General features: G+C 41.9%; 3 protein-coding genes across 4 annotated transcripts in view; 1 reads left to right on the top strand and 2 right to left on the bottom strand.

The window, feature by feature from the left end:
• Positions 1–1,995, bottom strand: part of ran (RAN, member RAS oncogene family) — a 5,440-nt gene extending 3,445 nt beyond the window's left edge. The window contains exons 1-3 of the mRNA XM_019884194.1: positions 1,891–1,995; positions 1,049–1,095; positions 875–959 (exon numbers count right to left, since the gene is read on the bottom strand). Coding sequence (XP_019739753.1) covers positions 875–959; positions 1,049–1,084 — 121 coding nt within the window. The 5' untranslated portion in view covers positions 1,085–1,095; positions 1,891–1,995. The remainder of the gene's footprint in view (positions 1–874; positions 960–1,048; positions 1,096–1,890) is intronic.
• A 1,177-nt stretch (positions 1,996–3,172) lies between these two features.
• On the bottom strand, positions 3,173–6,990 carry ndufs8b (NADH:ubiquinone oxidoreductase core subunit S8b). Its single transcript, XM_019884418.1, has 7 exons — positions 6,924–6,990; positions 5,869–5,917; positions 5,718–5,777; positions 5,542–5,631; positions 4,865–5,037; positions 4,632–4,760; positions 3,173–3,346 (listed from the first exon to the last, which is right to left on the bottom strand). Exons 2-7 carry the CDS (start codon positions 5,915–5,917, stop codon positions 3,215–3,217), a joined length of 633 nt encoding a protein of 210 aa, XP_019739977.1. The 5' UTR covers positions 6,924–6,990; the 3' UTR covers positions 3,173–3,214.
• Positions 6,991–7,513: 523 nt separating this feature from the next.
• tbc1d10c (TBC1 domain family, member 10C) lies at positions 7,514–15,454 on the top strand. 2 transcript variants are annotated; one of them, XM_019884256.1, is made up of 10 exons: positions 7,514–7,755; positions 7,887–8,067; positions 10,928–11,027; positions 11,170–11,277; positions 12,195–12,301; positions 12,382–12,496; positions 12,581–12,646; positions 12,951–13,062; positions 13,499–13,656; positions 13,950–15,454. In XM_019884256.1, the coding sequence occupies exons 2-10, from the start codon at positions 7,928–7,930 to the stop codon at positions 15,357–15,359; spliced, it is 2,316 nt and encodes a 771-aa protein (XP_019739815.1). In that variant the 5' UTR covers positions 7,514–7,755; positions 7,887–7,927; the 3' UTR covers positions 15,360–15,454. The 2 variants fall into 2 exon arrangements, with proteins under 2 accessions (XP_019739815.1, XP_019739814.1); XM_019884255.1 differs by having other exon boundaries at positions 7,515–7,755; positions 12,873–13,062.

Raw genomic sequence — 15,454 nt, 5'->3', positions numbered from 1 at the left:
TTTACAGTGACTTTTCTGTCAAGCCAGTCCAATCGGAATTTATTCTTGACATTTGAGTCAATTTCTAGGATTAAAGACTCCTGATCTTTCGTCAAAAATTTCATAATTCCGCTCAAAACGATCCCAGAACAATGAATTTGCGAGACGAACAGGCCGCCATGAATCAGGTAAAACAATATGTTACATGCAATTTGATTGGTCCAATCGCTTGTAGTTAACCAATCGCTGGGCCGTTTATAATCGAGCTAAGACTTCCGCAACAAATAATGCCTTCGGTGATCTGATTAGTTGAAGCTTTCATACACGTCCAATCGCAGGGCTGTTTACAAACGGAAAAACGGAGAGACTGTTCGGGAGAGCTCGTGAAAACTCGACGATAAGGTACCTGACCGCCCCTAAAATTTTCTCAACGGATTTAGACGATTCACAAAAATGATCAATTTAAGAAATAAAACGGCGGATTTCCGCGGATCCGCGGAAAATTGCCATGTATGTACATTGTACTTTAGTTAAATACAACTGAACTGCACTTAACAAATGCATCGCACTAATACTTGTGCATATTACTAGTGGTATTAGAACCACACCGAGAAACACTGCTTTAGGAGGGAAAAAAAAAATCACCTACAAACATTTGTATTCTCACAACCACTGGGTAATGAAGTGAGGAATTGTGTGTATTTGTTTTGGTTGGCTATGGTGGTCACTTAAACACAGTAACGAAATTTTTCTTTTTCAGTGTTAAAAAAAAAAAAGAAGCTAAAGTGACCCTCATTTTTTAATTTAGATTGTAAACAGACAATGGAAAGAATATAACTGTTTACACGGGTTGTTTGTCTCATGTAGTTGGGTGGTTTTCTTCAACAGCACTCACCAACATATTTCTTTTCAAACTCTCCTGTAAGATGTCGCTTCACAAAAGTTGTTTTACCGGTGCCTCCATCACCCACCAGAACAAGCTATCAAAGAGACAAAGCAGTTGTAACTGAATTAATTCATCTTTACACCCCATGTACGATAAAGATGTGGAATAGGTGAATAAACGCACCTTAAATACGGCCGCTGCAGATTCATCCAGGGACATGTCTGCGAAAACTAGGAAAACAAGGCGGGATTATTCGCACGTTTGTACCCCATCCTCGGCTTCATGCAGAGATCGCCAGGAAAGAACGGCGTTGCGCCAACAACAATGGACTTGAGCCAAATGCAACTCACCCCCCGCCCCATAAAAAAACTAATGTATAGTTTTTCTTTTATGGAGCTATTTTCTAGATGACGCCCGATTACGTTACAGCGCCCAGTTCTAGTATGTTCCATGGTAGCCTAGCTCAACTTTCGACATACGCACTTTAGCCAATTGAAGATTACGCTATGAAAACGTGGTAGAATTAAAAATGACCACAATCGAGTGATCTGGCTGACGCGCGTGTCTTTACTGTGAGCCATTCCAACGCGCAAGTGCACTTTTGCTGAACAATCGAAGTGGAAGAGACTACGAAGTTTCAGGCCGTAGCAGAAGTAGGACGACAAAAGGCTCACCCCGCAATATCTAAGGGGGATGATTGGATCCTACCACACGTCTTTTTTTATCCTCGTGATGTTTAAGCGAACAAAGCAACGATAAAGCATTCAAATTCTGTTGCTAGTCCCTTAGCACGCAGCATGGGCGCCATTCTTTTAACGCCATGCTAACATGCTAACCCGGCTAGCATTTACACAAACGGCCAACTGAAAAATATTCCATTAGCAGCACGAAGGACGACCGACAACGCCACACAGACCCTTAGCGCGCACATTTATACTTAGCGGCCGGTTAAAACATACGTCATAGATTTCTGTGAACACCTCAAACGTGGAGAGGCCCGCTAGGGAACGAGAAGGCAGACTTACCAGTGGTGCTGCGAAGCAAGGAAAGAGTAAATGGCTGCGTACGCGGGAGATTCAGCGTGGACTATGAGTCAGTTTCCGCCCTTATCACGTGACCAACCAGCGGCAAAACTCCCTCCAAAGGCAGCAACGACGGTTGTTGTGACGTCATTGTCCTTTCGTCCACTTCGTTTATGACTTGAAAATTGAGTAGACGCCATTGCATGTGACGCTTGGACGTATTTTGGGGGGGCGTAATGTTTAGGGAAGTTAAAAAAAAAACAGGGCAACGTTGGTAGGGCCCTTCAGAATATTTCAAATCGCACGCACGCACGCACGCGCGCACACACACACACACACACACACACACACACACACACACACACAATCATAGCTCTATATTTATATCTTTATCTATTTATTATATCTAGTTATCTATAGCGTGTGCGTGTGTGTGTGTGTGTGTGTGTGTGTGTGTGTGGGCAATGTGGAAAATGGCTCCCAAGATTTCATGATAATTTTATGAATCTTACTGGTTTGAATTGTTCAAGAACTATGGAAGGAGAAGCAAGGCGAAAAAGTCTCGGAAATAATAATTCCAGTGCAGAGTTAACATGTGGCAATACTCTTAACCATTCACACATCACAGAAGCAAAATATCCTTCCAAAGACAAACTTTTTTTGCCGTTTCATGTGATGTTACATGCTCTTTTGGGGGCCATTAAAAAAGAATGAATTGTGAATGAATGAATTGTCACCACAAATTTATCTTTATCCATCCATTATATGTAGTGTACTGTACATCTTATCCTCAGTAGGGTAGTACTTGTTTAAAAATGTAACCCTATAAAACTATAAGATATCACTTTTTCAAAATGTGTAATTTTTTTCCACCATCAACCTCTCCTGAACCTCTAAAACAATCATATAGCCTTAATTTAACAGTATTTCAAAATTAATTAATATGATCCATTTGCAGTCACTGTCCATAAAGCATAATATGAATAAATATTTTTCTTTTTAATTACCGTAAGCCAACTGCAGATCACTAATAACCAAACAGTAAAATAAATACTGCAGTCAAATTTTGAAAACCTACTTTATTTCAATATTTTCATGGCATCGGGAAAAATACAAACATAATGCTTCTCCAAGTCGTGGCTGTAAAACAAACAAAATAAAAGTTATTTATTTTTGTAGCTGGAAACATGTGCAGATACTAAAGGCTATAGCTGGACTTAGGTGAAAATGTTTGTGATGCAACAGTCGCTGATGCACTGCAGGATAAATGATATTTTCATGGTGGACACACACAGACAGCTTGGCCAGGCAGCTACACCCTAGCAGTCTATCTGTACAGGTAGTCAGCTTGGATATTGGCTGCAATCTCAGCCTCCCATTTGTCTCCATTGTTAAGCAGCTTCTCCTTGTTGTACAACAGCTCCTCGTGTGTTTCTGTTGAAAACTCAAAATTCGGACCCTTGGGGAAAAACAGAACAGCTGTAAGTCTTCAACTGCTTTCCACGTATGGACTAGAGGATTTAGCACGCCTATTAATATGCTAAGGCCAAACAAAAAAGATAGTGTGTTTCCGGTAACATGAAATTTCAGCATAGGGTCGGTAGGTCGGACAAAGTTTTTTTTTGAATCTTTTTTTTTTTTTTTTTTTCTGACCACTTTGCACTTTGTCATTCTTCGCAGAGGAAAAAGAATCCACGCCAAACTGACGTACGTACGAGACTTCGACTCAAGTACAGGCTGTGAGTACTTTCAACTTTTCAGTTTCTTACCGACAACGCACACAGACACGGACTCGTTTCTGCTTTTTCCACCCGCCTCAACGTATAGTTTGTATTCTCCTGATTTGATTCCACCGCACAGGTTCACCGCCCTGACAGAACACAAAAAAATATGAGTCGATGCTCTCCAGTAGATTTCGGTGGCAATGCGCACATTACCGCCTCCGCCGCCGTCCTCCTCCGCCCTCGGTTTTTACTAGGCCCGTGGTGTTCATCAAATAGTTCGCTGAATTTTTTCGATACATCAATGGATGCTATTTTCTTAACATTACGGTGCGAGCATGCGACTGTAACACAGAAAACGCGGTTTAAACTGTCGTCGGAGATCGCGGCCGCCGCCACGTTTCAATGTTGTTGACAGACGACAGGGCAAACGACGCTCGCGTTCAACGTGAATATCGCGAGAGTTTGCACCGATGTAAACCCTCTACACAAAAATGTAGAGAGTTGTTTGAAAAAAATGCCGACCGTAAAGTTTTTTTTTTCGACGTAGAAATTCTCGGTCGGTCGGGTTACCGGAAACACACTACTTTTTTTTCTACGCCTAATGTCATTGCCCGCGTTTACATAATTTCCTTGTCTAATAATAGCCAATTTTCACTATCGACCGATACAACCCCCCACTCATTTGAGATCAAATTCAAGGGCAACATTAAATTCTCCCTGAGAAAATACAACTCTCATTTTTGATTAACAAAGTCAAAGACATTCAGGATTAACGGCAGCAGTTCAGCTCCACATTGCCTCACACTGCTGTTTCTAACACCGATGGACCAAATATCTAAAACACCTTACAATATGACTGCCACAACAACTAGAAATGAATAGTCATAATCGACCACCCTGTATTCCCTACCCAAACTGAGCATCTCTTATTTTTACAGTTTGACTCGACTTTGAGACTCAAACTTGCTCAATTTTGCAAATGTACCTCATCATATTTCATATAAGCCATAAAGTTCCCACCTCAACAATGGCATCCACAGGGCAGGCTTCCTGGCAGAAACCACAGTAGATGCACTTGGTCATATCAATGTCGTAGCGTGTGGTCCTTCTGCTGCCGTCAGCTCGAGTCTCGGCCTCAATGGTGATGGCCTTTTTAGAAAAGGAAAAAAAAAATGTTGATGTCATTCATGAATTTCTGAATTCAAATTATAAGGAAACTCTACAGATACAAAACTGTGCATGATCATGTTTACCTGAGCGGGGCAGATGGCCTCGCAGAGCTTGCAAGCAATGCAGCGCTCCTCCCCGCTGGGGTAGCGACGGAGGGCGTGCTCCCCACGGAAGCGAGGGGAGAGCGGACCTTTCTCAAAGGGATAGTTAATGGTCGCTGGTTCACGGAAGAGGTAACTCATGGTCATACCCAATCCTGAGGGAACAAGGGGCACCCAGCAACATAACAGTCAGGGTATTATACCATCAAGAGTGGAGTCCTTCAGAATTTGCAAAGAAATGCTGTCTCTGAGCCCAAATAGTTTGAATTAAATAGGCCATGTTATGTAAAAGTTACTTTTCAATCGCTTGTAGACAAATAGCTGGGTCTCTGCAGTGCCTGTCCACCCAGCAAGTGAACAACCAGGTAAATATTTTGTTAGCTTGTTCATGGACAACACAAAACATCCACTGCACAGCACCATCTCCAAAAGAGCAGCTTCAGCAACATCCTGCTATCGCTGCCCTGCTCCACAGACAGACTGAGGAAAAACTTCCTCTCCCATTTTTAATCCTACCCAGGGAGGAAACACTAAATTGATTATTTTATTGTCTCAACTCTGGATGGTCAACATCGATCTTTCTAAATATAATTCAAAAGGTTTATTTTATTTTATTTTTTTAATGGGGGGAATCATGTTAGCATATTGGGATATGAAACCTCTGAAGAGTTCAGTCCATAGTAGAGTCGTTGCAGCACGGTCAGTGATGGACTTGAGGTCTGTCGGCTGCTCCACAGCATTAACATACTCTGTAATTAGTGAAAGGCATTTAAAACATGGCGTGAATGCAAATGCAATATTGTACATGAATCGGTTAGCTGGTTGAAGGACTCACTGAAGCCACTGCGTTGCAGGCCGACGCTGAAGGGACGTACACTGGTGCATCCCAACGTGCCTCAAACACACAAAAAAATGGTTTCTGAGTCAAATTAATTACGGTACGTCTTTATTTGTACTTAAGAATGTAACAGTTGAATAGGCAGTACCTGTCTTGGAGTAGCAATAGAGAAGACGTAGCCCCAGGGAAGCAGACATCTGAAAAGCAGTTTTAAATAAGACCTTGGCTGCGTTTGGAATCATTCAGTCACTCCCTACTCATTATATTGGGATTTATATACAGTACATACTTCACTCATTAGCCAAGCAAATAAATGATTTTGGAACACTACTCGGGTGCACTATTAATTACAACAATTCAGTAATACAATTAGAATGTTCTCAGATCATCATCCTCAACAACAACATTATCATCTGAGTGTAATTTACACATTTTAAATACTTATATCGATGGCACACCACAACTGATGATTTTCCCCCAAATCCAGTAATACCCCAGAAATGGAATATGGGATATTGTATATTGCTTTTCTTGAGAACGGGGAAAACCTGTAGCTTGCAGTTTGCATTTGCAATATTTTTGTGCCGTCAGTCGTGGAACTTTCCTGACACAACTTGTAGTGTTGTGGCAGCGCCACCTGAAGGCAATCCCTGATTCTACGCCAAAATGGTGCCGCATTTAGGTACATCGGAATAATGGTGGTAAAACGTGTTGGAAGCATTCACGTGTTATTTTTAGAGCCTCGGCCACAACATTGGACTAATCACTGTGCCCAGTCTTCAACTCGCTAAATGTGCCCCACCATGGCAAAGCTAAAGCCGCCGAGGTATGATCTAAAATGTCGTATCAGTTCAATTATATGAACGCACTTGCAAGTTAAGTAATCGTGCGCACATTGAGCTCATTCTAGTTGAACAAAAATAATAATTAGGGCACATTTCAGAAAAAGGAGAGTGATTTACTAGTACGATTGCGCTTCTGACGTTTGATTAACACTTGCAGACATCATTCGCCTATTTATCTGTCAGGCTAACATAACAGCTAATTTAGCAAACTAGAGGACAAGCTCAAAAAGCACTGGACGTCTCATTTGTTCTTGTAGCTCAAAAGAGTGGTCATTAGTCCCTCGACAGCTGATGAGTTTCTCTGAATGAACAAGCACTAACTCATATGTTGCGTATGTTGACCTTTGAAGAAGCTTACCTCTGCTGTCTGTTGAGCTCCTACCGGAAGACAACGTTAACTGTCATGCGCACTGCAGGCTAAGATGCATTTCATGGCCCTCGGTAATTTGTGCTTTATTTGAGACTCGCAAGACCCATTTTCTCAACCGCTTCATCCTCACGAGGGTCACGGACGTCCTCGAGCACATCCCATCTGTCTTCAGGCAGCAGGCCGGTACACTCTGAAGTGGTTGTCAGTCAATCACAGGAATACATAAAGAACAATTAGCGCTCACAGTCACAACTCGGGACAATTTACAGTGTTCAATTAACCTGCGGTACATGTTTTTGGAATCTGGGAGAAAACCGGAGTACCCAGAGAAAACCCAGGTAGGCATGGGGAGAATATGCAAACTCCACACAGGGGCCATGATCCCATGACTTCTGCACTGTGAATCGGACGTGGTAACCAGTCAACCACCGTGCTGCCTGGGACTAGCACTAATAAAGAAATATATGAATCACACTTTCTTAAGGAATCCTGGTCCAGGTTGGATTCTTCCTCAGAGGTAATTATCGTATGCAAAATTAGCATTATCTAAAAGGGGAAGGGGGGGGGGGCATTGTTACTCACACTGATGTCATGATGAATGTGTCATCTTCCAGCAATAAATATGCCTCAGCCAAGTTTATTTTCCATAAAAGCCTACGTGGTTTAGTTACAGAGAAGTAGATTTGAGACAACACCATGAGTCAGTAACAGTGGGAGATGGCAGCAGAGAGAAGAGGAAGTTGTTCATTTTCCACCACCACAGAAACACACACATGTTCAGTTCGGTGGCGGTGATGAAACAGGACGGACATGCGAGAAGGTAATTCCATTTAAATGTATGTCAAACAAACCTTTTCAACCAGATGTTGTTTAGTTAGAAGGTGAGAAGTAATCTAACGTTACATGTGTAAAGTTGAACCTTTATTTTTATTTTATTTTGTTTTAATGCAGCTGAAATCAGTTTTATCATCTCTCATCTCACCTTCCATTAAATGCTGAGGACATCAAGTTGTGCAGATCCAAAGATGTCCAATGATGAGGACACTTTTGGATCTAATGCTGGGTCAGAGGTCAGTCCTGAACTTCAGACAGACCGCTTTGGCTTCATAGTGTCAAATGGATCTGAAACCCGGTAAGCAGTTCCCCCTTTGTGATTGTGGGTAGCTTCACCTCTGATTCACCGTTCATTAGATATTGATTGATAGCTATGATTTTCATTGTGAAACATTGAAATTGAGGGTAGCACAGTGATCTAGTGGTGAACACGTCTCCCTCACAGTGGAGAGGTTTGAGGTGAAACTCTTACCTGTATCTTCTCCATGTGTTTGTGTGTTTCTTTGGCTTTCGTCCACAATCCAAAAACATGTATGTTCAGTCCACTGAAGACCCTAAATTGTCCTTAGGTGTGAATATAAGTGTGAATGGTTGTTTGCCTCGATCAGGGATGGGCAACTTAAATCCTGGTGGGGGCCACAATTTTTTTTATCAGTGGAAGGGGAGGGGGGGCACATAGGACCACGTACTTCCGAAACAGATGTATGAAAAAAATACCACTCTAAATACGGACAAAGTACGTTAAAATATGTGTTCTTAATAACATTTACTTTTTCCCCAATACATTTCTCAATGTATGTATAAAAGATTTACTGTTAAACAACAAAGGGTTTAAAGCAAACAACGAAGTGACCACACACTGTTTTTTTTCTCTACTGCAAAAGATTTTCTTGCAAAAAAATTACCTTTGAGGACGGCACAAAAAACTGATGAAAAAGAAACCAATGTTAAATGCAAATTTTCATTTTGTGCATTTTTAACAAAAAAAAAAAAACCTCACTCAAAATATTAATATGAGGTATTATGTTTATCCTGTATGTCAAATCTGCCAAAAATGATTAGGCCTACTCACTTCGTCATGTCAGAGAGTACCGATATAAATAAGACCTGTGCAAGTGCAACCAATCTATGTTTACCATCTAGTGGTCGATAGTGATATTACAATTCAAGACTATATGGTAGAACCCCTGGATTCACGGGGAGTAGCGATCAGGTCAGGGTGTAATTTACTCCCATTTTTATTGCATTGAAAAAAAAAATACAAAACTGCATATAAATTTAAAAAATATCTATCTATCTATCGATCTATCTCATATATATATATATATATATATAAAAAAAACCCCAAAACAAACAAACAAACAAAAACAGCGAATAAGTGAATTTGCCAGTGCTGAACCGCAAGTATTTGGGGGCCAACTGTAATAGAGGAAACATGATTACACCCCTTTCCCCTCTTGCCCCGCACATACATTTTCTTGGGGGTATTGAAAATTAATCAAAAGGCACAAAGTCAGCGGGATGTGGCTACAGTTCACCCTTGACCTGACAAGCATTTTTTTAGGTTGGTGGATTGACTTTGAAATTCACATTGTCCTCTTACCATCATTTTTACTTTACATTTTAATTAGCTCCATTCACCAACTGCTATTGACCACAAAAGGCAACTAAAACTGTTTAGCAATACAATATGCATTTCATGGAAGTGAGCAACAAAATTAAAGGTCAACCACTAGATGTGGAACCGAAGTTGAACTTGAATGCAGTCTATATACTAGAAATATTTTGTATTTGTTTTCATACTCCTCACTGACGACACCCTAACCTGTTACCATGGAGCCAAAACACTGCTGCCGTGTGGTTTTCCTGTTTCCTGTCCTGCTTTTGGAGCGCTCAATACTGAAAGCGTAGATAGCGCACGAGTCCTGCATGCAGCAACTCTGCACAACTGTTTAATTACCAACATTGTGTACCATGCTTCCTTCGTTTAATACCGTGATTCTCAACTCGTGTGACTTGGACACTAATGGGCCATAAGAGATCATAAGGTACAGCGGCAAATTGTCCAATCTCACTTAATTGGTCAGAAAGTTAGTTATTTCATGCAAATATTGAACCCTTGTTCATTTATCCATGCCAGTGATGTATAGTGACAGGCAGACCGATTAAATCTCTTTTACCAGATGGCAATTATCCTGCAGCATATCCACTTTTTGTGACTTTTTCTTTTTGTTTTTGTTTTTTTTTTTTTGTGACATACCATGAGATTTTTTTCTCATATGAAATACATGCCTTGGCTCAGTAAAGGTTGGGAATCACTGCTTTAATGGGATGGCATTAGCTATATTCAACTGTAGAATCATCTAAATGTTTTTTTATGATAATAAAAATTATTGCAATCACAGCTTATATAAGAAGGCGCTAAGTGCCATAACAACAGAAAAAAATTTAAATCAACCATTCATGGTCGTGGTAAAAATTGGGGTCTTTATGAGAAGGCGCTAAGTGCCATAACAACAGAAAATAATTAAATCAACCATTCATGGTTGTGGTAAAAATTGGGGTCTTCCACATTGTGTTCCTTCTCCTAGGCTGGTGTCATCGAGGGCTAGCACAACAGCGGTGTAGTGACATAGGTCAATATTAAGTCAACATATCAAGGTATAGACTGTCGTGCATTGTCCACAAAACAGTGGAATCAATAGACAGTGGAATATCAGTTTAAGAATGACCTGTTTTATGAGTATTTTCTTGAAAAGAAAAATTATCTCTGGTTTGGTACACACTATTTTCGGTTTACAAACAGTCTTCAGCATGGCCTTGGAATGCTCAGAACTTTGTGCTTTTTTTGCGCCTCATACACAATATTGGCTCCATCCTTCAAGTGTTGTATTTTTATTTTTTTTTGTCTAAATTGGCCACCACATCCCACAATGCAACACAATGCAAAAGCTGCACTGCATTGTGGGATGTGGTGGCCATTTAGCGCTCATAGTAACAACAATTAATTTAAACATTACTGGATCCTAAAAGTCCAAAGATGCCAGAATGTGTCATTTTTCTGTAATTTTTGGTGATTATGTGTTGATTGTTAACAAGTTGGCATTTTATGCTATTGCAGAGGGAAATGAAATTTCCACTTACTTGTTTTTCATCAGGATGGTGGGCCCACATCCTCAACTCGTGAGGCAGAGGGAAGCCAAGTGGATCAACATCATGGACCAATGGCAGACCATCTTCTTAAAGAAGACTAACATGGTGTGTTGGTGTGATGAAAATCTCCAAATCATCAGGATGAAGCAGTCAAGCTTATCTTTGCTCTTGTAGAAAGTTAAAATGTCAACAATACTGTGTCCGTCAAAGATTATTGTCTATCGAAACATGTACAACCTTTCTGCAGGTCAAAGTGCAGTGTCAAAAAGGCATCCCGAGTTCTCTCCGAGCCAGGTGTTGGCCTCTGCTGTGTGGTGCCACCAATAGGATGAACCACAACAAACAACTTTTCCAGGTATTAAAAAAAAAAAAAAACATGTCCACCTAATTTAAACAGACAAAAGTTTGTGCAACATGCAGCAATGAACAATTTTCATGGCAAATCCTAAAAACGATGTTGAAACTTAGCCATGTTACCATGCTCCATCCACATTAGCTTGGCGATGGCGTGTCGCCCATTTATCGGGCATACCTGCCTCTGACTGGGGCTCAATTTCCCCTGGAAGGGTTTGTCAAGCTTCGAAACCTGCATGGTTCCACCCAAAATTGCTGCTCCAGGCCAAGATGGGAGACTTACTGATCAATTTCAGGCATGGGTCCTTGAGACCTGTTATGAGAGACATTTTCATTTCTAATTTCCTGGGGGAGATGGCTGTGTGAGTTTTGGGCTCATGTTTGGGACCCCTATAATGCTTCCCATGGGGGTTGAACCCATTCGTGAAGGAGTCGACTTTACGACTCCCTATTGTCGTTAAAAGCTTGAAATCGCTGAATTGCTAATCACGTTTCTTGGCATCTTTGTCAATTGGTTAATTTACAAATGACTTTTGACTCGCTTTTTAAAAAAATTCTCTCAAAATATGTCTTTACATGAAATGTGACTAGCACAAAAATTTGGGGGGAGCACTTTATTGTGCTGAAAAATTGTCAATGACATCACTGCTTAACCAACTTTTGACTCAGCATTCAACAGATTATACTCGATCCCCCCAAAATCTTTAGTCGTTTAACCCTTAGCTCACCATATGCCACGCTTGGGGAAACATTAAACCTGGTGCTTGGCCCCGCGAACATGTATTAGATCTAAAAACCCACTTAAATTCCCTTAACATTGCAAGTCACATACTGTACTTAATCACTCATTAATTTATCTTTTAGTTGATCGTGCTATTATTCAGTTGATTTTACTTGGCTTTTTTTGTTTTTGGTCAGTCTCTGGATTCACAGTCTGCGCTGCAGAAGTGGGTGGACATTATCGACAAGGATTTGGACCGACAGTTTCCTTTCCACGAGATGTTCCTCTCCAAGGATGGACATGGGTATGGAGAAAAGATATGAATGCATGAAGGCTGTCAAAGGCAATTTTATTAGACCGTAATCATGTCTGATGTGTGTTTAGGCAGCAAGGTCTGTTCCGGGTGCTCAAGGCATACACTCAGTACCAACCAGAGGAAGGCTACTGTCAGGCGCAAGGGCCAGTGGCTGCTGTTCTCCTGATGAACATGCCTGCAGAAGTAGTCGCAATTATGATTGTCTAATTTACACAAAAATGGTCAAATGTATTTTTGATGTCATCTGATGGAAGCTAACCTTGGCAGGAGGCCTTTTGGTGTCTGGTCCAGATTAGCGAGTACTACCTACCTGGCTACTACAGTCCTCTATTGGTGAGTGTGCTCTGTTTAGCAGTCTTTCCCGATCTGTTGTGAGCTAAAACACATACTGCTGAAATCATGGTGATGTGTGGTGGTGGTGGAAGTGTATCTAAGTGTTCGGCCTCTGACTATATGTTGCTGGAAAAGATACAGGAGCAAATATACATTATTTGTAGTATATAAATAATACTTGTCAGACCAATTTGGACATTTGATATGAACTGCAAGTGTGATGCAGGAGGGAGTCTTATTCGACGCGAGCGTGCTGACCTGGGTGTTGAAAAAGACGTGTCCATCTGCGTACAAACACCTGCAGCGCCATGCAGTGGAGCCCCTCATGTTCGCCACCGATTGGTTGATGTGTTTGTTCACGCGACACCTGCCCTTCAACGCTCTCCTCCGAGTGTGGGACTTGTTTTTCTGCAATGGTAAGTCCCTGTCTCACACTGACAAAAACAAAAAAAGGTGAACACCAAAACACTCGATGGATTTTTTTATTGACTTTTATACAAGCAATTGGGTCTCTGGAAAAATTTTTAATCCAGTGAACCCCTCCCGTTGGCCAAAAAGGTTTATAATTGACTATAGATGCCACAAGCCGGCGGTAAAGTACAACTCACTTCAACATAGTTCCATGGCACCAGGATGCCACAAGCAACACTCTTTTTGCTTTGTCCTTTAGAGAAAGCTTAATTCTTGATGTTTGAGTTGTTTTATCAAAATAATGTCAAAGACATGTTTTTGAAATGTTATCTCTTTAACAATGTGAAATAAATGCATAATCTTATTTGTGTTATGACTAGATTTTCTTCTAAAATAAGACACTTAAGATGACTTTCTGTGGCCACCCATCACACCCACAAGGGGTGAGAGTGCTACTGCAGGTGGCGGTGGTGCTGGTGCGTCGAGTGTTGGGTCGGGCAGAGCAGAGGAAGCAGTGTCAGGGCCAGATGGAGACTCTGCAGAGGCTGAGGGATGTCAGGTGTGAGGTCCAAAAAGAGGACGACACCTTCATAGCAGAGGTATGGCCAATACACGGTCATTCCTCGAAAGTCACAGTGTCCCATCGTTGGTGAGTGATTTTTAGATGAGGCCCGTGGGCTACTCATATGGTCCTTGAGGGCTCCCTGGTGCCCTCGGGCACGACGTTGGTGTAAATTAATATCTCTCTGGCTGTGTTTGTCAAAACTAAATCTGACTCTTCATCTCATTAGCGTGCCGCTAAAGAGAGGAGTTAATGTGATGTACAATTGAACTAGCCATCAACAAACATTTTTACCCTTACAAATGAGATATAAATATGTTTATATTGCAGGTGTGTGCTGTGCCACTTACCTCCAGTGATCTGGAGAAACATACAGAGAAGGAGCTGGTAAAGTGGAGAAAAGACAGACCCTCGTCCACCTTTGATCCACGACGTCGCTGCCATGGATACCGCGTGGCATGGGAGAGGGTTCAACTCAACCGGGCGGAGCTGGACAGGGAAGAGAGAGTGACGGGAAACTTGTCTGTGCCTCTAGCCCGCTCGGCATCTTGCCTGTCGCTGTCGCCTTCGCTGCTTCACAAGAGGTGGAGGAGAGGGGAGAACGACAGAGTACAGAAAGCCGTAGGTGGAGTTTCAAGGCATCGCTCACTGGGAGCAAATGATTGCAGAAGATGCAATGAGGTGAATTTGCACATGACAGCGGAGGACAAAGGTGTCAAAAAACTAAAAGAAGACTCAGATGCAAAGAAGCAGACTGTAAAGATGACAGGTGCAATGAGAGAAATGTCCCACGGTACAGTTGCTCAAAATATTCCTTTGGCTGCTGAGCACGCCTCTCACCAAGTCCCGGAAGATGAGCTTTTAAATGACCACATAGACGAGTGTGAAGACTCGATAGATAAGACACAAAGTCAGATGGAGTCGGAACCTCCAGAAGAGGTAACTTTAAACATAAATGCCACAAAGCCAGAGTCAGAAGTGAAAAGCATTACTAAGATAGACACAGTTGATGAAATTGCAACGTCTAAGCTCCAAACAAGGCCTGAATTGGATCAGGACAAGTCTATTGAAGCTGTCAACAGGCAGCTGAATGTTGTTACGGTGACTGACAGGAGCTTGTCCCAGGGAAGCGCTTCTCTTTGCTGTCAGACAGAAAGTAACAACACAACTGAACAAAAACAAGCACGTAGGAAAATAATTCCCAGCCTGAAACAAGCCTCTGTGAATGTGACTCCCCACTTGTCTGGTGACATTTGCATCCGTAAGTCCTCCACCCCCCGCGGCTCAAAGTTAACGCGACACCTGTCGGAAGAGCTCTTCACCGACCCCGGTCAAAGCATTAGAGATGCCGAACCTCCAAAGCAGACCGATCATCAGACCGAACCTCTCGAGCCTGCTAAACATTTCAGTCTTTTCAGCAGGCAGCCGAAAAAGTACACAGAGAGGGGCACGGCCAAAATCCAAGTGCCCACTATCTTGATCCAGGATTTTAGTGATGGGATGGAAAAACTGGTTGTGAAGGAGGAGGAGGAAGCGAACTCCAGGGAGAGGAGGTGGTGGCGGCGGTGTGAGCGAGAACGGAGGGAGGAAAAGGAAGGAAAGTTGAGGAAGAAGAAAGAGATAGAGGTAAAGAAGGAAAAGGAAAGAGAGAGGAGGAAACCCCAAACGAGAGGAAAAAGTTTCCAGGTGCAAAGAGACACAATTAAATGTTCTCCTTCTTATGCTGAAGCTTACTTTTAATACTGTACATCCTCTCTTTGCTTTATGTTCCATTGGTGTTGATGCATTCAAATGCTCTGAGTCATCTACTGTAAATAAACAGAACCATGTTTTCT

This window comes from Hippocampus comes, unplaced genomic scaffold, assembly GCF_001891065.2.
Source record: "Hippocampus comes isolate QL1 unplaced genomic scaffold, H_comes_QL1_v1.1 scaffold156, whole genome shotgun sequence".
In the NCBI taxonomy this organism is placed as follows: domain Eukaryota; kingdom Metazoa; phylum Chordata; class Actinopteri; order Syngnathiformes; family Syngnathidae; genus Hippocampus; species Hippocampus comes.
The sequence above is the reverse complement of the archived record's forward strand: the minus strand, read 5'-3'. Positions and strand labels throughout refer to the sequence as shown.